Source organism: Mus musculus, chromosome 11 (genome assembly GCF_000001635.26).
Source record: "Mus musculus strain C57BL/6J chromosome 11, GRCm38.p6 C57BL/6J".
NCBI lineage: Eukaryota > Metazoa > Chordata > Mammalia > Rodentia > Muridae > Mus > Mus musculus.
In genome coordinates this window covers 66,908,929-66,931,762 of record NC_000077.6, presented here as the reverse complement: position 1 = coordinate 66,931,762, position 22,834 = coordinate 66,908,929, and the positions used below count along the sequence as shown (strand labels likewise).

Sequence of the window (22,834 nt, the reverse complement as noted above, 5' to 3'; positions counted from 1 at the left end):
GTTCAGGCTTCCAGAATGCGACTGTATCTTAGGCAAGGTCTTTAAGAGGTAACTTATATTAAAGGAGAACATGTGAGTAATGCTGGTCAAACATGGCTGGTGGCCTGGTAAGGACATGAGATTAGTCCACAGACCTGCATGGATGAGGGGACCACATCTGGACACAGAGAGGACATACCATCTGTCAGTCAAGGACACTGGCCTCAAAGGAAACCATCTCTGGTCCCTTTCCACCACCTCTCAGCTTCCATAGCTACAGAAACAGATGACATCTGCTGCCTAAACCACCTGCTCTGTGGGGCTTTGTCATTGAAGTATTAGCCAGCTAGAACAAAGAATCTGAGCTTGAGAGCTTTCCCTGTGAACCTGACATCAAGGTCTCAGTAGAAGAGGCCCACATAAGGCCCAGAGCAAAATTCTTTATGAGGCAGGGAGGAGACAAGAGCAGATGGGATGACATTGGAAGCCAAACCCTTCAAATTTCTCTCTCTGGAAATGGAGTCTACAAATGGGAACATAGACAGCCAATGCAAGCTGTATAAAGTAGGGGATGAATTCCTCCCTGGGCCCTCTCGAGGGAATGGCGGTCGTGACCACGCCTTGCTTTAGCCCTCTGAGATCCACCTTGGATCCTCCAGAGGTGTAGGATGACACAATTTAAATAGTCACAGTAAGAAGCTCATCCACCCAAAGTCAGACGCATGGAGACAGTTTTGGGGTCACCCTTCTACATAGTCACAAAATCATTGTCATGTAAGTCATTCAGAGAACTGTTTAATTTTTTTTCTTAAGGTTTATTTATTTTTAATTTTTGTGTATGTGTGTGGGGTTTGTTTGTTTGTTTGTTTGTTTGTTTTTTTCGAGACAGAGTTTCTCTGTATAGCCCTGGCTGTCCTGGAACTCACTTTGTAGACCAGGCTGGCCTTGAACTCAGAAATCCTCCTGCCTCTGCCTCCCGAGTGCTGGGATTAAAGGTGTGTGCCACCACACCCGGCTGTATGTGTGTTTTGACTGCACATGTATCCATGCATAGGGCCTACAGAGGCCAGAAGAGGGCATTGGATCCCCTGGGACTAGAGTTACAGACGGTTTTGAGCCACCATATGGGTACTGGGGATTGAACTGGGGTCTTTTTGAAGAGCAGCCAGTATTTTTAACCACTGAGCTCTCTCTCTCTCTCTCTCTCTCTCTCTCTCTCTCTCTCTCTCTCTCTCTCTCTCTCTCTCTCTCCAGGCCTAGAGAAAAGTAAAGAAAAGATGGGGACTGGTGAAGGGAAAGTTCCAGAAAAGGGCAAAACCATAATGCTGGTGTGTTGAAGGTTGGATTTCTGAACAGTGTAGACAGGCAGAAGTGTGGGGAGCCCTTGATCCCCCAACCCGGAGCATATGTTCCAAACATGCACCTATGTCGGAATTTGAAGGCTGAGAGGGATGGGTTTCAGAGAAAGACTGCAAAATAGAGCAGGACCAGAGGTCAAGGTGGACATTAACTTCTCCTACTAGCCTGTGAGCAGCCCTCTTTTCTCTTGCCTGGTCCTTCTCCCATTAAGTTTGATGTGAAAACCTGGTGTATCTGTATTCCAGAGGCTGGCTTGGCAACCATTATCCGAGCACCCCTCCCCCCACTCTCCCATGATTATATTGTGTTATACCTGAGGATTCCCTTGTCTTTCTTCTCTGGGGATTATCCTGATCTTTTTTTGAGGTCAGAGCTTTCATTATGCATCCAGGTTTGGCTGTGGGCTTGGGTAATGGAAATGTTAGCTAGAGATGTGTGAAGAAGGGAACAAAACAAAGGAGGGGTCAGAGCCTGAGAGGTCACTGGTGCAGCTGAGGCTGCAAACGGTTCCCAATGCAGCCCAGGAAAAACACACTTCTGAACCCACTGGTGTTTTGTCATTTATTGAAGACAATTCCAGCTTAGTATGTGTGACTGACTGATTGAAGGACATTGACAATGACTCCCCTCCCCCCTCTTTACAGTCACTTTAGTGGCTTTTCCAGAGGAACCTGCAGGGCAGTGGGAGATGGTCTCATTTGGGGGTACCCTTTAGTGAACCTGTCTTCCCCTTAGAGTATAAGACCTAGATTATGAGGTGGCCTGGGGTTCCTCTCATTTGTACCTGCAGGTTGTAGGAAAACAGAGCATAGTCCTTCTCAGACAGAAGTCCTTCCTGCAGACCTAAGGAGCTTGGTTACAGAGTGAAAGTTCTGGCTTGGGCCAGCAGAGTCTCTGAGGCTGCCTGGGACTGTCAGAATGAAGTCTCAGGCATGGACAGCTGTCCTCACGAAGGCTGAGCACAGATAGGCTTCTAGGGAGGGAGAGGAGAGTAAGCTCCAAATGGATCCTTTCCTACTTTGATTTGCATTTGGAGCATCTCTCCTGAACCTAGTCTCTGCTTGCTTCATCCAGACCACAGATTCATTCTGGAATGTTCTTTCTTCAGGTTAAGTTCTGGGTCTCTGTATTGGACTTGTGGGATCCCTCTGCACCACCATCGTCTCAGAGTAGTCGCAAGGATGCTTCTGAGGAGCCATGCATGAAACTGGCTCTGTTTTTATTCTCCCTGGCAGCCCTCTTGAGAAAGGAAATGTAGCAATGAGGGTGTAATTTAGAAGTGGGCAGGGGTGAAGGCAGCCTTGGAATGCCTGGTAGAGAAGAATGAATGAACATGGCAGGTACTTTTAAACAGAATACAGTTCAATACGACATTGATTCCATTAGGCGTTGGGTTAGATTAAATTCTCCAAAACAGAAGAGCGACAGAAGCCCGTAATACAGTCCGGTGGGATGGTGCTGTGGATGTTGCTCTTGTCTTCTGAGATGACTGAAATCACTACCCAGAATGCTTTGTTGCAGAGACACGGCATCCAACCCGGCTGCACTCACAGGTTATCCCCACCCCAGTTTTCATGAGGCAATGGTCTTTGGCAAAATTTTCCAAGATGTTGGGTGTGACTCTGCTCACTTCCTGACTATCACTTTTGTGGGGAGTTTGGTGCAAGGCCGGGGGAGTTAACCAGTATTTGGGATATTTTCTCAAAGGCTCTTTGATTTTGTTTGCTAAGTACTTACCTTGAGGGGCAGGGGTTGGGGAACAGGTACTGATGTGGCTATGAAAGATGTCTAGAACTTGAAGATTTCCTGGCATCGTGATTATCCCCAAACTCCCTTCTGTTGAGACATACTTGAAAGTGAGATCTGCAAAGGTCTTCCCACAGCTGTGCCCAGACAATGAGCTCTCAGGACAATGAGGTGCATGGGGTGCGGATTCCAAGTGAGCTGGCTGTGAGCTCATCTGTGTGTTCCCTTTCATGAAGGCACAGAAGATTGAGAGGCTCCACCCCAGGGCTGTCCTTCCATGTCAGGAGAAAGGAGTGGTCTGAAAGCCCTGTCATGGAGGCATTAGACATTCGTGGAAGCACTAGGCAGTATTTCAACAACCCCAGGGTTGGTCCTGAGCTGCCTGTATTCAGGGAATGGGTGGACTGCAGGGCCTGGGCTCGATGATGTGAGTCTTAATGAGGAACATGATATTCTTAAGTGAGCTTTGAAAGGCCACAGGCTTCCCAAACTCTGACTTTTTAGTTAGGGAGTCAGTCTCTTTCTCTTTCTTTCTTTCTTTCTCTTTCTTTCTCTCTCTCTCTCTCTCTCTCTCTCTCTCTCTCTCTCTCTCTGTGTGTGTGTGTGTGTGTGTGTGTTGATTCCACAAAACAAATACTTCCTCCGAGGAATGTCCCACAATGCAACAGGAACAAAGGTGGTGGATTCTAACTGCCTATAGAAGTACTGTGAATGGTTGAGATATCTGGAGACCTGTTGGAGGTTGTTTGCCATAGTGTTCCCAAATGCCCAAAGGTTAAGGATGAAGAGTCAACCTGAACCAATGCAGCTCTTGTCATTCACTTTGCTACTAGGTACCTTCCTCTGCTCTCTGGCCTGGCCTTGCCTGGAACAGCTTTGGAAATTTCTTATAGGTGCCCGGTCTTTTGCCTAAAGGTGTCTTGGTGACTATAATGAAGTTTTGAGGGTACTTACCTCTTGGGTTATATCTACTTGTTAGGCCCTCTGGAGATGCCCCTCCCAGTCCCTATTGACCCCAGAAGCCTGCAGTGTACCAAGGAGTAGCTGGATGTAAGGTACCTGGGGAAGCAGGGGGGAAGTAGGCAAGAGAGGATGGAATAGCATCCGGGAGCTATGCGGAATCCTAACCCCACCCTGTCTCTTTCCCCTTAGCTTCTCCACATGCAAGGCAGTTGCTGACTACCTTGCACATCTTGCTCATTCCAAACACTTCCTTCCCCTTCATATTCAGAAGGGGTGAACATGGTCTCCAGAAATCTATCTTCCTGTACATTTGTTAGATCCATGTGTTCCCATGGCCACCCTAAGAACTCAGTATGGAGTATTGCCAGTTGGCTTGGCCATGTTTTTCCCTCTTTCACTTTTGGAAATAAGATGACATCAGAGACTGGGTCTGGCTGTTCCCAACCTAGGCCTAGAGAAGGAAACTCAATAAATACTTGCTTGTTTGGTAGGGAGGAACAGGGAGGAGGGAGGCTGAGATTTCCTTTTTTCCAGTGAACCTATCTCTAAAACCCCATGCAGCGTGAGTCGGACATGGCATTCAATTTCAGGTTAGGTCTTGATTGACAGGAGAAGGAGATGATCTTACAGGTCACATCTGTGGCCTCCCGTCCTTCTGTTCTGGAGCTGTGTAGACGCAGAGATGTGGTGGGGAAGGAAGTTAGAACAAAGAGCATTTGTTCTTGGCTAATTGCTAATATAAAGGCATTCTGCAAGAAGCGCATTGGAGGATCAAGGGGAAGTGTTGATACCTCTTAGCCTGCATATTGCCTCTTGTGCCAATATCATATATTTAGGAGCTAACTTCCTTCACTGTATAAGTTCCAGACTACTCCCAGAGGAATGGTTTACTCTAGACAGTGTTTCCCTCACCCCCAGCCCCATCACTGTCCAGATTTTGGAATGTGTGATACATGAGACATATCCTTTCTCTTGTAATGTTAGTCAATGTCCCATCCAAGGAGGGAGCCAAGGCTGTCAAACCCAATGGGACTGAAGTCAGCCTTATCTGCTTGGTCACTTTTGGTTCCAGAAGGATGTAGATGGGAATCTAAGATCAGGCACACAACCGTAACATACAAGTTCTCCTTGGGAATGTAGTCAACCCCCAAAGAATTTCCTAGCATGCACACATTGCCCTTGGCAGAGAGAATGGGATGGCTGATGGCTGAATGCAGGTGCCAGGGATGAGGGTAATGAAAGTATCCAAGGGCACAGCATCCACAGCTATGGAAACCAGGTGAGACTCAGTCAGCAATGCTGCTAGGTTGTATGAGGGTGAAGCCCTGAGCTCTATCCTGTCCACAGGGCCAAGAGGAGGGTTTGCCTGGATCAACTTTGTGGTACCCGAAGAGAAGGTAGGAGGCTGCTTATTGGTTAGCAGATCTTCTGGACAACCAGTCATCAGCGGTTCAGGAGGAAGAACTTGAGGCTTTGGAAGAAGTTGGACTTCTGCCTTTGCTTCTGCTTCTTTTTGATTATGGGGACCCACACCAGCCCACACACCAGCATCATGAGTCCCAGGGACAGGAAGGCAGGCCCTATCATCCTGAGCACTTGCACAACTTTATGCTTCTCTTCCAAGATGTAGGCCACACAGGTGATGGCCACGCCAAAGAGCAGAATGGCAGCTCCCACTGACATGATGATGATGGGCTTGTGGTAGATTTCCCAGTTGCTTTTGGGTGTGGTGGTCCAGACAGACTCACTTCTGGAACTGATGCACAGGGAGCTGGCTGTCTGGCTGGGCAGCAGGTCCTTGGACTCTGGAGACCTCTCGTCTACCTCCAGGGCCTTGGGGAGCACCTCCATTGTTGTGGCTGCTCAAGAATGGGCACCTAGTATTGGCGACAATTAGGAAGGATGGTGAAGCCAAAGAAATCCTTTCAGATCCTTCCTGAACCCTATGTCCTTCTCCAGCCTGGCTCTCAGTAGAGGGGAATACAGTACATACATGTGGAAATTAATGGTAAACCCAGGTAAACTCTGCATAAATAAAAATCACCACCACAGGAAGGCAACCCAGTCAGGGAAGATGGCTCAGTGGGTAAAGAGCTTGCCATGCAAGTGTGGGAGCTTGCATTTGGATCCCCAGCACCTACTTAAAAAGTAGGCATGGTAGTATATTGGGGTAGAAGCTGGAGTAGAGACAAGAGAGTCCTGGGAGCTTCCAGGCCAGTCAACTGAGTCAAGTTAGCAAGCTCCAGGTTCAACAAGAGAGCCTCTCTCAAAAGATAAGGTGGAGAGCAATTGAATTTGACACCTATTGTTACCCTCTAGCTTCTAACATACATTCACATACACAAGAGTGCCCATCCACACTCATGAACAAACACCTATGGTTCACACCAACTACAAAGAAGTGATACCAGATAGCAAACTTTCATCTTGTTTTGTTTTCTAAGACAGAGACTCATTATGCAATCTGGAGGCAAATTCTGAATTTGCCTCTACTTTCTGAGTGTTGGGGTTGTAGGCAAGTGTCACTACACTGGGGTAATGTCATGTCACTCTAATGTCATCTTTCGTATTTAAAGCAGTCAACAGTGCTGCATTTAAGAACAACCACAAATCATAGTTTTCTGAGTAGTGTGTCATTTTCCAGCCCAACTGCTCTCTAGCTGTGTGATCTCAACTGAGTTATCAACCTCTCTGTTTTCTTACCTATAAAATGAGAGTAATGATAGCTTCCTCACAGGGGTCTCAAAGGGGTTAAAGGAGTGCAGGTGTAGACTGTGCTGGATCGACGCCCAGTATGTTCCAGGTGCTCTGTAAGTGTTGTCATTTGCCTGGTAGGATGGTAATGCTTGTGTGCCAGTATCTGCTTAACTCTTCTCTCATCGGACTAAAGCAGCATCATAATCCCCATGCATGGATTTAGTCCCATTTTATAGACTAGAAAGCAGAGGCATGGAGAGGTAAGGCCAATTGTTCCCAAGTTTTCACCTGCAGGATGGTGCAAGTTCAAGCACCTGGCATTCCAGGAGCTTTGTCTTCTTGCGAGTCTTGGGTTCATATGGTGTCACATGATCTTCTACCACGTAATGCCCTCCTGGCCCCACCTCCGCCCCACCCCTCAGGTTGACATTGTTGTGGCAGAGCTGAACCTTCCTGGTTTGCATCAGTTTTGATTTGCCTCTATGTGTCCCCAGGGTTCCCCATGGGGTTGGGAGGGTGGCAACTTAACCTGACAGTGGTATGCATGTGGAGCCTTGGAGAGGTGGCTAAATTAGTAGAGGTTTTCTGGATGGGGTGTCTGTGATTGGGTTCTTGTGAATTTCTCAAAAAGGAGGAGAGGCCAGACACACCTTAGTACTTCCTGTCACCGGTGTAATTCACTGTGCCAGTTTCTGATATTGATAACAAGGAGTCATTAATAGATTCAGACCCTTGTACCTTCTCGACTGAGCAAAAGAAACATATTCTCTCCATAAAGTAGCCGGTTGCAGCTATTAGATCACAGTAACAGAAAGTGTCCTTGTAGATAATCTAAGGACCTGCAATCCAGCTCAGCCGCCGCCTCTTCTAACGTTTCTCTAGATCTCTCGGTCCCTCGGGGTTCCCTCATCTCCTGTTCTTCACTCAGGGGATGCAGCTTCTCACGTGAATGAAATGATGCAGATCGGCTGGCAAGCTCTATCTACCTGCCTGCTAGCAAGGTCCCCATCTGATCAGTGTGGTCTCAAATTTATTCAAGGTGGGGTTGAAACCTTTCAAACTGGAAATGTGTTCTAGTGCAAACACCCGTGTGTCTGCAGTGAGGCAATGGGAGATGAATGACTGATAAAAAGAAGCCCCCTGCCCCCCCTACCCCCACAACTGTGAACAGGCTTTGTTTGGGAGGAAGATAAGGCTGAGGGGGCCCAGAGGTTTGCCCCACATCATGACGATATATCCGGTACTGTGCTTCACGCCCAGGAGGTTCTGTCTGCCTTTGACGGAATGAGTAAGCTCTGAACGCATCTCCCCACTTTCGTCCCTCCTGCCTCTCCTTTCTCCTGTTCACTGCAACAAAAACCCAGGTGTACCCTTTCTGTGCAGTAGGTACTTTACCTGTGAGTTCCTCCCAGACCTTTTTGGGCAACAGACTCAGGACCTGCTGACTTCAGTGTGCACACACATGCCAAGGTAGGACCAGGGTTTCTCCTGCAACAGTCAGTCTATTGGGGAAGGTGTGCTGTTCAATCAATCACAACCATGAAGATTTCCTTTTGCTCAATCCAGTTAGTTACCTAAGCTAGTGAGAGCACCCTGGCTGACTGATGATGGAGGCAAGGTGCATGTGGGAAAAAAATATGTCCTCACCTCTGGAGTAAAAGGCAGCATGGGATAAAGAACATCGGCCTGCAGCTGGGGGCTTCCAAGTCCTGTGCCTTGGGAGTTCTTTTTGTCTTTAGTCTTCCTGCAGTGTCGTACAACCTAATCCCTCCCCACCTCCTTTTCTCCACCCATTGCAGCTCTGTCCTGAACTGATCGCTGGGTTATTTTCCTACATCTCCAAGCACACTCCTTACAGCTTCCACTTTCTAGATTAAGCAATTATAGGCCCCTCCCCACTGACAGGAGGAAATAAAAATCATGAAATTACCGCAGCTTTCAGAAATTTGACATCGTTCACATTCAGATGCACTCCACGGAGAGAGAGGATATTTGAGTCTCTGCTTTCAAAAACTGCCCTGGTGTTTTTGTAACCATAGGCACGGAAGTGCTGGCTTCCTTTGGGAATGGTGGTGTATTTGCATAAACTAAGCCATCATTTAAAAGGTGATCTTCTAGCCATCGGGCTGGGGGCAGGGAAGAGCCATAGAACAAGCTGGGAAACCTTGGGGATGCTTGCTACAACCTGTGGTCACTGGAGGAGGATGCATGAGTCTGCCTCAGGAGTTCTCTGGGTACCCACCCATTCCTTAGCACTTCTTAGGGAAGACCCAGGGCAGACACACTGATGTTGGAGGGGCAGAGGTTGTTTGGATGGGGGTTGGGGGTGGGGCGGAGTTGGAGGTGAGGAGCTAGGCTGGACCTTGGGAGTGGGCAGAGCTGGAATGCAGTGATTTTAGTTGTGTCTGGGAAAAGACCTGAGGCTGGACAAGGAAGGGCCAGTTCTACTGAACTTCTAGATGGGGTATGACAGCTCCTCCTGAACAGAAAGTACCACATTAGAGGCAGGGGAAATGATTTCTGGCTTCTGAGAAGAGGGTGAGACTATCACTAGGTTTGCTGAAAGTGCCCCACACCTTTTCTTTGGCTCTTCAACACAGTTACCAGCTTAGGTTCCTTTTGAGAGGGCTCAGGCTGAGGCTTGTAGGAGCTTGGATAACACATCTGTGGCTCCCTGGCCCCAGGCTAGCTTTTCAGGTCCCTGTATTGGGGATTCATGCAGAGGTATTTAATTGCAAAGGTCTTTGTTGTACACAGCAACCAAACTGCTGAGTTTAAGGGATCAGCTACAAGAAATTTGAATTCTTTCCTTTAGAGCTTCCTCCATCCCTGAATTAAGTTTTCACTGAGTAGGGGAGAATGTAGGTCTGTAGTTCCCTAACATTGATTACTGCCAATGTGTGGTAAAGCACAGCTCCATCCCATAGTTATTCTATTTAATCTACTTAGAGATTAGGCCCTCCCTTCTCTTTTTGACATTGGAACAAACGTCATTTTATGAAATGCCTGTGATTATTGGTTTTATTACTAGTTGTACTTGTCTGTCTCTCTGTCTCCCGCATTGATTTTATTTTCCTTTTATACAGCTATCATCTGTAATTGAGCTATCGTGTAGGTATCCATCTGTCATTAATCTGTCATCTACGTATGTGCATATGTCTGTCATCTGTCAATCATCTATCTATTCATCTACCATTCTATCTATCACTTTTCTAGATTGGAATGGGTTCATAAAATCCCAAAGAATGGGAACCCGGGCTGAGATGACTTACATGGATGAAGGGTGGATCCTTGGGACCCAAGGGGCAGGGAGTGTTTGTTGATGGTCACTGAAGGCGAGACACTTCAGGAGTTCCCTGGAGCGAGGACAAGGAGTATGCTTTCTCTTCCCTTCTTGCTTCTCCTTTCCTTCACTCCTCTCATGTCTTCTTCCTCTGTGACTGGGCTGGAGGCAGGGACAACTGCCAATAGGGGGGGCCAGGCAGGACCAGGCCATGGATGAGACTTGGTGCAGGAAAGACTTAGGCCCAGTCACTCACAGTTCTAGGGAGTCTATAGCATAAAAAGATTCAGGTCTTTGGACCCCAGAGCTCAGAGTGGAGTCTGGGTAGGGCAGACATGTATAAGCTGTAGGATCTTGGGCAGGTACTTAAGCCTCTAGAAATTCAGTAGCCCTATATGTACAATCTAGGGATCATAAAGTGTTGGCCTCACAGTGTTGTGATTGTCCAGTTTTGTAAACAAAACACTACTGTGCCACATTGGGCATGTTGGGATGATCAAGGACTAGCCCCTCCCTTGCCTCTATGATCATTTTGTCCCTGTTTCCTTATCTGTTACATGAAGGAGTAGGGTTGGGTGACTTCTAACATTATTTTGGATGGGTGGATAGTTAGTTCATTTGAACTCTGAGTATTTAGGTTTCTATAAAAACAGCAATTGAGGGGCTTTTCCACATTTTATCACAGTTCTCTTAGGATTCCGTTCTTTGCCCAGCTCATTTGGGCCATGGTTTCTGAACAGGTGCTCTGTGGACATATTTGGAATTGCCATCTCATTGCCACAGATGTTGAGTCTATACAATTGTGGTATGTTTAGTGTCATCTGGAGCACCTACCATATGCCGGTAGCAACCATTCAGACCCCACTCATGACAGTTTAGAAATGAGCCCAGGCATGAGCAGATGTCACCTGGGAGTAAAATCATTGATGTGAAGCACCACACTGCAACATGCCAGCCTTTCCTCCTCTCCCCTTGCAAACTGTGGGATGGTGTGTGTGTGTGTGTGTGTGTGTGTGTGTGTGTGTGTTCTTTTGTGCCTCCAGGGTAGCTGGCTCACAGAGCAGCACTTAGCTCAGAGGAATTGATCTTGGTGTCACAGCTCAGAACTGGGGTGGGATGACACTGGTCCAGAGAGAACTAACCTTTCAAACCTCAATTGAGATACTGGGGTTTAGTTCGTGTGTTTTAGGGGACCCCTCACTCACTGTAGTGTTAGGCTGTGCTACTTGGAAGACTCATAAGAACCCCAGGATGTGATCTAATATGGAACAAAGATAATTTTTAAGGTCAAAGAGCACAGAGAGATAGAGATAAAGATAGATAGATGACAGATAGTTGATAGATGATAGATTATATGGTGGCTTTTTAAAAAATGAACACAGTTCAGCTGTCTTTAAAGTCCTAGACAATGCAGGGGTGGGACTGAGCCTCCGGAACTAACCATAGATTTGAATGTCTGTTGCCTTCAGGGCAGTAATTTGAGAAGAACCTGTAGCTCCCAGAGGTCAAGTTTAGGAAGCCTGAGGCAGGTTTAATGGGTGGAGCCTTATTTAGGCTTGCAGCTGGGAAGGGGCAGGTTGTGCTGCTCCCCAAATCAGCTCACAGTGGAACAGTACACTGGCGGTATGACTACTTCCTGTTGCAAATTCTTGGTCCCTGAAATGTTACACCAAGAAAATGACCAGCCATAGCTCAGTGCAGCCTTTTCTTGGGAGTCTGATGAGAACACACTTGGAGTAACTAGGGAAACAGGACCCTAGGCTGGATGAATCTCCTCCTCAGGGTGACTTACGTTTCCCTCCTTAGACCTGTGCCTCCCATCCACTATTGGCATGGCTTTACTTAACATAGCTCACGACCTGAGGAGGGCAGCCCCTGAAGGGAACAAGTACAACAAGCCACGGAGGTCCCTGTCTTCTATTGTAGTAGATTCTTCTTCTAGTGCATTGCCATTTTATGTCACTTATTTAAATAGAACATTAAAATTTTTGATTGACATACAGTTGAACCCACTTATGAATTATAATGGGAGGTTTTTTGGTTTTGTTTTTTTGTTTTGTTTTGTTTTGTTTTTGTTTGTTTGTTTTGTTTTGCCTTTGCTTTTGTTTTTTGAGATGGGGCCTCACTGCATGACCCCAACTGGCCTGGAACTTACTACTTAGACCAGACTAGCTAGCCAATCATAGAGATCTGCCTGCTTTTGCTTCCCAACTGAGGTCATGAAAGGCATTCCCCACCACACGCAGCTTTCCAATATGATGTTTTGATCCTACATATATAGTTGGATCTCAGCATCCACAGATTCAACCAACTTTGGATACAAACTATTTGAGAGCAGTTAGTTTCCTTACATACAGACTTTCCCTCACCATCACTTCCTACGCAGGATCATGGAACAATTGCCACTTCTGATGATGATTGCCGCATTCAGATGGAGGAGCACAACAGGAGCCCTGCGTTTCCCAGTGGGGTCCGGTTGGGTATTACAGGCAAGTGTCCAGAGCTTGCAGGCAAGCAGGGGAGAATAGACAGGATGCAGACATAGTTTCCTCTTAGGACATAGCCTAACCCAATTAGCTGGAGAGGACTCAGAGGTCATTTAGAGTGTACAGGAGGTTATGCATTTGGTGCTAAGCAGATTTTCACCATTTTATAAAAGTGTCTTGCATGTCCTTAGATTTTGGTATCCATGGGGGTGGTTCTAGAACCAGCCCCTCAAACAGATGCCAAATTAAATCAGTGATCAGCACATCTACTTCTTTAAATAGTTTAGAACTTCTTTGTGGTGAGAACACTTAAAATCATTTATTCTAGTTTAATTATTCATTTATTTTTGACAGAATCTCATGTAGTCCAGGCTGGCCTGGAATTTTCCACATAACTCCATCAATGACCGGGATCTTCAGATTCTCTTCCTTTCACAACCTAAATCCTGGGATTTCAGCCATGCACCAACATACCTCACCAGTCCAGCTGTATTGACAACTGAAAACATTTGTTCAGGCCTTTCCTGTGCCAGGGACAGAGCCAACATCTGCCATTATGTTCTCCTAGCTTTGGTCTGTCTGGTGCCCAGCTCTGAACCTAGAGCCCCACACATGCTAGTTAAGTGATCTACCATTGAGCTATAACTCCAGTGTGCTCCCTGCACACCTCTGTTCTCTTTGTCTCTGCCTCTACTTCTCTCTTTGAAACAGGCTCGTTGACTTGCCCAGGGTAGACTGAAGCTTGCAATCTCCCTGCCTCAACCTCTTGAACAGCTGAAATTACAGGTGTGCACAACCAAACCCAGCTAAGCGTTTTTCAAAGATTTATTATTTTTTGTTTTCAAATGATTATTTTTAATTTCATGTATGTGAATGTTCTGCCTGGATGTGTGCATGTGCACTATATGTGTGTGTGTGTGTGTGTGTGTGTGTGTGTGTGTGTGTGTGTGTGTGTGTATGTGTGGTCTGGAGAAGTCAAAGGAGGGTACCATAGCCCTTGGGATTGGAGTTATGGATGTAAGCTACCATGCGAGTGTTGAGAACACAATCCAGGTCCTCTGCAAGAGCAGCATATGCTCTCCATCCCTCTAAGTCATCTCTCCAGTCCCAAGCTTCCCCACCCCAATTGTTGAACAGTTTTTGTATTTCGTACTAATGTTTACTTTGTAATACATTACAATTGCATAAAACAATTTCAGAATCCTGAACAAGGGCTTAGTTGCCACTGCCAAACTCATTAGTTTGTGTGCTGCCTGCCTCTGCTTCTGTGGTGTCTTTTCAGTGGTTGCAACAGAGTGTGCAGAGACATCAAAACGTAAGACACTCACCACAGCAGTCAGGCTCTGATGGAAGATATCAGGGAACAGGTAAAAAGAGTGGAGACAGAGAGCAGTGTTGGATTAGGTAAGAGGAGAGATGCACCCTGAGTTACAGGAGCGCACAGTAGGTAGATCACTCTGGCTGCAGGATGGAGAGATAGAAAAGAAGCCAAGAAGGATGCAGAGTAATTTAAAACCAATGCAGGTGGGAGATAGGGCAGCTTGGTGTTTGGCTGTAGCCATGGAGATAGACGGAGTAGAAGCTTATTAGAGTGGAGACAGCCGGACAGGATGATAACTGTGAGCCCAACTGCAAAGCGTTTAGGGAAAACAGGGATTAGCTGGGTGATCACAGCTAAGAGAGACAGGTGGGATACACACGCCACTGCCAGGTTAAAGAAATGGCAGTTGGTTGGGTTTGAACTTGAGACAAGAAACAGACATTTTTCAAAGTAGGAAACAATGCCTTCAGTATTGCACAGGACACTTCCACTGTCAAAAAGATTATTGTTTTTCTGAAACTCACTTTAAGTCAGTGGCCTTGATCTGTTAAATCTGGAAGCCCTATGACAGATCTACTGTGATTCTCAACTGAAAGGAGGTTTTTACCACAAGGGTGATAAAGCAGAGCCTGGAAGAACATTGGGGAGCGCTGATGAAGTTTCTTGGGGTTTATGAGTGAAGGAGGGAATGTTCCCCTCTTGGGAGACTCTGGGGAAGAGCATATATGGCAGGCAGTAGCTGTTAGTCCACATTAAATTCAAGCCAAAGGAAGGAGCCAATTACATGGGAGGTTGAAAAAGTTGGGGAATTGATTTGTGAGGGACTCTGAGATCCAGAAGACACTCAGGGAAGAAATTAGGAGAGAACAGATGGGTCTGTGACATAGGAACATCTTGGGAACATTCTGAAAGCCTCTGCCATCACTGAAAAATGATTGCTTCTTTTGCTCTGGAAACAGATGAGGTTAGTAGGGGGGTCATTTACTATTATTCTTATTTTTTTTCACATGTGTTTGTGTGGGTGTGCATGTGCCACAGTTAATGTGTCAATGTCAGATGACAGTGTGTAGAAGTAGCTTCTAGTCCTTTGCCACGTGGGTCCCTGGACAGAATGCAGGCCTCTACCCTCCACGACAAGTGTCTTTACCCATTGAGCCAGCATGCTGGTGCCCTCTCCCTCTCCCTCTCCCTCTCCCTCTCCCTCTCCCTCTCCCTCTCCCTCTCCCTCTCCCTCTCCCTCTCCCTCTCCCTCTCCCTCTCCCTCTCCCTCTCCCTCTCCCTCTCCCTCTCCCTCTCCCTCTCCCTCTCCTCCTCCTCCCTCTTCCTCTCCCTCTCCCCCTCCTCCCTCTCCCTTCGTCCCTCCATCCCTCCTTTTTACTCTCCTTTTCTCTCTCCTTCCTCCCTCTTTTTCTTTTTCTTTTTCTTTTTCTTTTTCTTTTTCTCTTTCTTTTTCTTTTTCTTTTTCTTTCTATTTTGAAACAAGGCCTCACTATTTAGCCCTAGCTTGGTGGGAACTCACTATAAGAGACCAAGCTGGCACTGAACTCATAGAGATTTGCCTGTCTCTTCCTCCTAACAACCTGAACTATTGCTTTTAAAGAAAATTCCACAAGGATTTACATGATCATTCCTCAGATCTGTAAGATTTGTGGTAGCTCAAAATGACCACTGTTGTAACAAGTTAAGTAAACGTCAAGATGTTCTTTTCCCAGAATTCCCTCCAGTCCTTAAGTTTACCCACTAAGAGACAGTTCTCTGTTTAGAAAAGCTCACACAATGTCTCCGGTCCTTAAGTCTGCCCCCTTAATGCAGTTAAAAGTTAACCAATGATAAACACCCAGCCCTAAACTGTGACTGAGAACTGCTCTAAAAAAAAATGTATAAAAGGTGTGTGCTTTAGCTACTCGGGGTCGCTTCCATCCTGATTTCAGGATGACCCCAGCATGCTGGATCAATAAACCTCTTGTGTTTTGCATCAATCTCTGTCTCTGCATCTCTGTGAGTGGGACATCCTGGAAGTAAGGCTTTTTGGGTCTTACAGATCCCCCACCACAGATGAAGGCTGGTGTTGTTAAATTGTCTCTAAGTAGACAGTCAGTTCTTTTTTCCAGGATGTTAGACGTGGCTTTAAAGACTTTAGGTTCAGACCTATCATCAACTTTAAAAACTTCAGTTTCCCTTCTAAGGAAAGCATCAAAAAGGGGTCACCTCTTCCCAAATTTCCAATGGCAGAAGAGTGGCTTAAGGTAATGGGTGTGTTCAATATGTTCTAGGGATCTGTCTCTTTCAAATAATTACTAATGGATAAGATATTCTCAGATCCATTACAAGACAGCAAATGAACACAAACACCCATGGAACCATGATTGACACAGACAGTGCAAAACAACCTCAAGGAGAGACCACCATGCATTTACTAGAGAAGCTAAAACTTCAGACTCTCCCAACATCACATTCATTATACGGGGAATAATTTAGGCAACGGAATAGTTAAACTTCTGATACACGTGACGTTATGCACGAGTTTCAGAGACATTCTGGTAAGAGAAATCAGTAACAACAGAGCATAAATACTGTACACTTGCATTTCTGTGATGTTCTAGAAGTATCTAAGAACTGGCTAAGCTGACAACACTCAGAACAGTGCAGAGTGGGTATGGAGGAAGCAACCAGAAGATGCTTAGAGGATGCTCTCTTGGGTGGATGAACGTGCACCTTCTAGTCAGCTCCTCCTTGCCTTTGGCATGAGGGGAAGCAGTGCCTGGGGGTGGGGGGACGGATATACAGATGCCTCAGTGAAATGGGAGAGCACTAATGTCTGGGAAAGGGACGTTTTGGCTTTTTCCTGACATATTCACCTGTAGCTGAGGACTTGGTGCTGACAGTGATGACTTCAGGCTGATAGTGATGAGAGTGTCCAAGATAATATGGGCTGAATACATTCTTCCTGCATAGAGTCCAGAGTGCCTAAAATGTACCACTAAAGGGTGGAATTGTAAGGGGAATAAATGAATCACCAGTCTGAAGACAGACGATTGATTGTGACTATCCTTGTGGTTCTGGAAGCTCTTTCTTCTCTGAGTGACTTGGGGCTGGAGCAAGTTCTCCTCAACGTCCTGTGCTGTCTAGCACGGACTCAGAACTTTGCTAAATGGTTAAAGAGATAGAGGAGTTTTGGCAGATAGGGTAGGAGGGTTAGGGCTTTGTAGGTATCAGCCAAGCAGTTTACTCAGAGATTTGGTTTTCTTTCCAGTTTTTGGTTGGAGCTGTTGAGGGTTGAAGCCTGGCTGGCTTTGTATTGCTAGGTTGCTGGCTCTTTTCCTCCCCACATGCCTGTTGTAAACCATCCCCTCCCATCTTAGAGCAGTTGGTACAATGGCAGTTGAGAGGCAGCTGTGGACCCGGAGGTGGGAGCTGGGAAAGACCTACATCCCTTGCCCCACCCTTCCTATCTCCAATTAAGGTTCTCATTTCAAATACTGCCCCCCAGTGGCCAAGGGCCCTACCATATTCCTCGTCATCACAAATACTAATTACCGTTCACCTCCTTTTGTTATATGCTAGGCATGTGCTTGCTGTTTGGCTTTACCAAGTCCTTCTGGCAAGTCACTTAGGGAGGTGCCCCACCCCTGATTTCACAGAGGAGAAACTGCAAACTAGAGAGTGTTAAGCAATTAGGTGAACAAAAGACAAGGCTGACTTATGAGTTTGGGTGTCTGTGGCTCCCACGCCCAGGTTCAGGCTGATCCTGCCCTCTGGGTGGCATTTTTGTTTTACATTTTCAAATCAAGGGAACAGTGAGAAAGGAGGGCACTTGAACTGGAGCACGGTCAGTGTACAGAACCGCCATGACTGCTGTCTGGGTGAAGGGTGAGCTGCAGTAAAATGAGGCACCATGGGACGAGATGGTGAGTCCTGAGCTGGGCTCAGTGGAGAGCGAGAGGCAAAGTCACCACCATTGCCACAGAGGATAGATACAGTTTCTGGCATCTGCTGCTTTTTAGCTGGAGAGTCTCTAAGTCCTCCTAGCCTTGTGGGGCGGACACAGTTAGCATCATTCCCAATTTACAGATTAGGAAACTGAGGCTCCCAGACACTTAACCTCAAATTCTAGTCTTTTGTATTCTTTCTAGGGATGGAACTTGGCTTTTTTTTTTTTTTTCTCTTCACTGCCTCCCTGGCCCCTAGAATCCTGTTGCTCTATATTTCACTGTCTTGGCTTTAGAATTCACGCCTCAGCCCTTCATGATGCTACTGCATTCTTTTGAATGGGGTCAAAATGAATGGGGTTCTCATGTCTAGTAAACGGAATGACAAAGTATTCAGCGGGATATGTTTTCGAATAAATAGATTTTTTTTTAAGGATTAGAATAATCTAACACTTATTTGGATATCACCTACTAAAAACTCAACCACTCTTTACTAAAAATTCAAGTGGAGCTGGGCACCCCTTGTACAGCACATTGAACTGCCTTAAAGTTAAGAGAGGCCCCACTGTGTGGCTGCGCTCAAGCCTAGAGTTATCTGACTCCTCTGTCCCTCCTCCCCAGACCCTTCCATCTAGAGAGCTCTGATAGGAACTGGGCTATTCTGGGAATTGCAAGGACCTGGTGACACTGAGGAGAGGCGAGGGCACTGGTGACCTCAGCAAGGGTCAGCTGGTAGGAAGTGCCAAAGGCAGGCCACAGGCTTTGCATAATCGACCTGCGGTGGTCTCCTTATCCAGAGCAGGACCCAGTATGGATAGAGAGTAGGTCTCTCTCTTTCCCGGAATTTCCCACTGTCAGGGCTCAGCCCCAGAGGCTAGATGCAACTCTCCAGGGTCTTTATCTCCTCTTGCTGTACTGCCTCACTTCCAGGACTTCATTTGGTGATGTCGACTCCTCTGATAAGGTGTGTGTGGCCCTGTGCCTGGTCTGATAAAGAAGAGAGAGTGTGGAATATGTTGCTGCTATCGTCACAGCCTCCATCTGTTCCAGGGCTCACAGCGCTCTCGGGAAGGGGACCTTTTTCTCTGAGCTCAGAGCTATCTGGAGGGAGCCACTCACCTTCCTCTTCGGGTCACACAACCAGTGCATGGGCCCTGTGGGGCTCCAGGCTGGAAAAAGAATCTCAAGGGATATGATGTGTTGTTACACTTGGCTTTACCTAGGGGCGGAGTCCCACCGCCCTCTGTCTGAGCAAGCCATGCCTTTGTCTGTGTTTTTGTGTACCTGTCTTGCTCCCTCCTTCCTGAAGTGAAGACTGCCCAAGCCAGGGTACTCCGCCTTGTTTCCCTGGCACTCAGCCAGGGCACCGGCCACACCTGCAGGAAGGAGGGGCAGACCCGCAGCTGCTGAGGTTGGATGGAGGATGCCCAGGGGACAGACAGTCTATGCCCACTACTCCGAGGTCTCCGGGTGTCCTAACACTTGACACGCTGCCGCTTCTGCGCCCGCTCATTCCTTCCCTTTAATGGCTTCCAAGGGAGAAAGGCTCAGAGCTCCACAGGCAGGGCAGCCCTCACTGCACATGGTGTCTTTCCCCAGGTGTACAGCAGGAGATACCCAGCTCAGCCCACTTCTGCCTGTCTCTCAGGGCAGCCCATCCAGCCTGCTTGAAGCTAACTAACTTCATTCCATCTCATCTTTAGTATTCACACTGCCTTCCAACTCTACTTCAGAGACTCAACGCACTCCAAAGCAAACTTCAAACCGTCCTTCTTTCCAGGGAGACATAGCAAAGGGCTGGGACTGGGGTGGCAGGGCAAGGTGGGTGAGGGTGGAGGGATCCTTTTTCTTACTTACCGTGCACAACGTCCCGGGGGAAGACTGGGGACCTGGGACTCAGTCGGCTCTCGCGTAGGGAGGAAGCTGGCAATGAGTTTCTGCTCAAGTCCTTCATCCCAGCTGGAGAAAGGCACCCTGGCCACATCAGTGTGCTGCGAATCCCAGCCACTGAGCAGGCTCCGGCTGGGATGAGCTCACCAGGATGTGGCCTAATGGGTTAACTCTTTGCAACCTGCTGGCGCAGGCACTCGAATGTGGCTTTCTCAGCTCTGCTCAGCCACTATTAGACAAATCTTGTGAAAAATTAATGAAGTTTTTCTGCAGTGTGCCTTTGAGTTTCAGTAGAAGTGTGTATTTGGCTGGTAGTGCCTGGGCAGAGAGGATCCTGACCTAGGTTCAGCAGGCTGTGGAGGTTCTGGGATGGGGGAGGTGTGAGGTGGTGATGGTGGGTTACATGTGATATGTGTGCCTGGCTCAGAAGCTGTGTTCGGGGCAGTATTATTGATAGTGAGATCTGGGCCTCTCTTCCTGCTTTGGATGTTGGAGAGCTCTGTGTTTGTTGAGTTAGGGAACACCTTTAGCTCCAAGATGCAAGGAGTATCTCTGGGAGCACCCCAGTAATCACACTCATGATGGCTACCCTTCATTACACAATGCCAGGAGCCAAGACATGTCCCTCGGGGATAGGTCTAAAGAATTTCCTTCTTGCTTCTCCCATCTAGCCCACTAGTTTTCTATTGATCTTTTTTGTGAGATGCCAGTTACAATCATGAAGATAAGCAAGCAAATCATGGCAAGAGGCAGAAGGACGTCCACTGTTGAGCCCGTCTGCCCGGGCGTGGGGGAAGCCAGTGTGAGCTGATGGGATGCCAGTTCTCAAGGTGTCGATGGATACCCTGCGGTCGGCAGTATTATTTAAGATTCTGGTGGCCAGACTAATTGGTTGTCTTTCTCCCAGCTATTCTGAGAAGATGGAAGCCATTACTGGTGGGGCAGGAGGGGGACTTTGATACCAGCAAGGATACACTGGGGGCTTCCTCTGTGGAGTGTAAAAAAAAGTCTTTCCCAAGAGTCATCAGGGAGGCCTAAAGCCAGTCAAGTTCAAAGCCATGGGCTCTTCCGTCTCAAGCCTTTTGATTTTCATGACTTGCAAAGATGAAGAGGGCTTGGCTATGTCATCAGTGTTTGGTGACATTGAAAGCTGAACCCTTCAGCTGAGGGAGTGAAAGAAGGGAGGCTAAGGGCTCCAGGGAGTTGACTTTGAAGGATTTAGTGGGTGCCACTTCTCTGACGTAGGTGCCTCTTATTCTGTGTTCAGATCAGCTTCTGAGACTGGAGTTATCAGGTGCCAAGGAGCCCTGGGATGAGTTGTTGTGCAATGCAGACAAGAACTTATTTTTCTTTAAATTCAGATTTCTATGTTTTCTTCTCCCTTTTCAGGATGTGGCTACATGGTGCAGAACTAACCATCACTAAGAGTTAATGCCTAATCTATTGTTTTTTCTGTGCTACTTATTATTCTAGGCATTTTTATTTATATAATAATTCACTATTTACTACAAAACCCCATGTGGCGTATAAAGAGATATATTGCTATTCTCTCTTTGGCCTTACACAAATTAGTTCTCTAAGCCTTCCTTTATTAATGGACTCATTTATTTATTAGATGTTACCATCCCTAATTTAAATTACATTTATTTGTTTTGTGTATAGCAGGCACGTGTGTGTGTGTGTGTGTGTGTGTGTGTGTGTATGGTGGGAGTGGGGTAGGTTGTCAAAGGACAACTTGCCAGAATTGGGAGTAGTTTTCTTTTTTTTTTCCCCTCACCACTCAGGTCAACAACCTCGGTTGCTGGCTTGGTGGTAGGTGCCTTTACTTACTAAGCCAACTTGCTGGCTCCCATCATGAAGTTTTAATAAGAAATAAATGAGAAGATGCGTATTGCAATTACCTGAAGAATATTCATGTGGAATGTGTATTTATAATATATGCATGCAGAAAATATACATAAAGTACTTGAAATTAGGGGTCAGACTGGGACAGAATGGCATCTGCAGGCTCCCTCTAGCAGAGCAGAGGAGGGAGGAAGACAGTTGGCTCTAGGCTGTAGGCTTTGGGGGGGGGGTTGAGTTGATGGGGTTGCTGTTCAGGTTTAGCATTGATGGGGGTAGTAAACAGGTCCTGGCAATGGCCTCTGTTTCAGACTCATTATTAAACCTCATCATTTCTCTAGTTTAAAGTTCTGCTGCCTTGTTATTGGTAAATGCAGTTTTCCACACAACCATGAGATGCTAAGGTGACTAACCTTCCGTGTTCGTCTGGAAATAGGTGAGTTTCCTGATGTGAGATTTTCAGAGCTAGAAATATGTATGCCCTAAGTAGAACGAACTGGTTTCTTTAGTAAAAACTAGTAAACAATGCAATATCAGTTATGTTGGGGATTGGTTTCAATGCTTTGAATTAACTCGGCCCCCAAAATTGGGACTCTGAGTATCCAAATGCTGAAGGTCCTTGTACCCAGCTGGTTTTTGACTGATTAGTAAAGAGCCAATGGCCAATGGCTGGACAAACAGACTGAGGCGGGCCTTTTAGATTTGCGAGGGAGAGGAACTGGGAGAAAGGGACAGGGAATTGCTGTGATTTGGAGAGAGGCAGACAGGTCAGATTTAGAGCTGCAGAAGGAAAGTCATCTGAAATGTAGCTGAGAAGGAATGTGGACTCCGGAAGGGCTGCCCGGAAGGGTCTTGGGCAGCAAAGACTAGGGGGCCACCCAGAAGGAGCCAGGGCAACAAAGATAGAATATAGAATTAGAGGGCATTAAGCCAGGATTACAGGGGGGAAATGTGTGGTAGCCATGGGAAGGAGTAGAACTGCCCAACCTTTGAGTTAGCCAAGGCATTTTCAAATTAACTGCTGTGTGTGTGTGTGTGTATGTGTGTGTGTGTGTGTGTGTGTGTATCTTTTATTCGAGAATCCAGATTGCTCCTGGGTAGGTACACACGAGCAACCCGCCAGGAGCCAAAGCAGCCTAACTGAACTCACAACTACACAGTTAGCGTCTCTCAGCTGGTGTAACTGGACTTGCTCCTTCTGGAATGTTCTTTCTGTTTGTCTTCATTTTGCTGACTGAGATTGGCCTCACCTCCTCTGGGCCTTCATAGTTGGTCACTTTTTTGACCTATTACACTTGATATCTGCATCTTCCCTACTCTTTCTCACAGTCTCTCCAGC

At 46.8% G+C, this 22,834-nt stretch overlaps 1 protein-coding gene and 1 long non-coding RNA gene across 4 annotated transcripts in view; one reads left to right on the top strand and one right to left on the bottom strand.

The window, feature by feature from the left end:
• The window catches only part of Gm12298 (predicted gene 12298), a 41,455-nt gene that overhangs the window by 15,324 nt on the left and 3,297 nt on the right, over positions 1–22,834 (top strand). The gene's annotated exons all lie outside the window — the stretch shown is intronic.
• Pirt (phosphoinositide-interacting regulator of transient receptor potential channels) lies at positions 1,886–19,858 on the bottom strand. Of its 3 annotated transcripts, none has more exons than XM_011248822.2 (2): positions 19,621–19,858; positions 1,886–5,924 (listed from the first exon to the last, which is right to left on the bottom strand). In XM_011248822.2, exon 2 carries the CDS (start codon positions 3,314–3,316, stop codon positions 2,837–2,839), a length of 480 nt encoding a protein of 159 aa, XP_011247124.1. In that variant the 5' UTR covers positions 3,317–5,924; positions 19,621–19,858; the 3' UTR covers positions 1,886–2,836. The 3 variants fall into 3 exon arrangements, with proteins under 3 accessions (XP_011247124.1, NP_848771.1, XP_006532642.1); NM_178656.3 differs by having other exon boundaries at positions 3,063–5,924; positions 19,621–19,772; XM_006532579.4 differs by lacking the exon at positions 19,621–19,858 and adding an exon at positions 8,392–8,483 and having other exon boundaries at positions 3,641–5,924.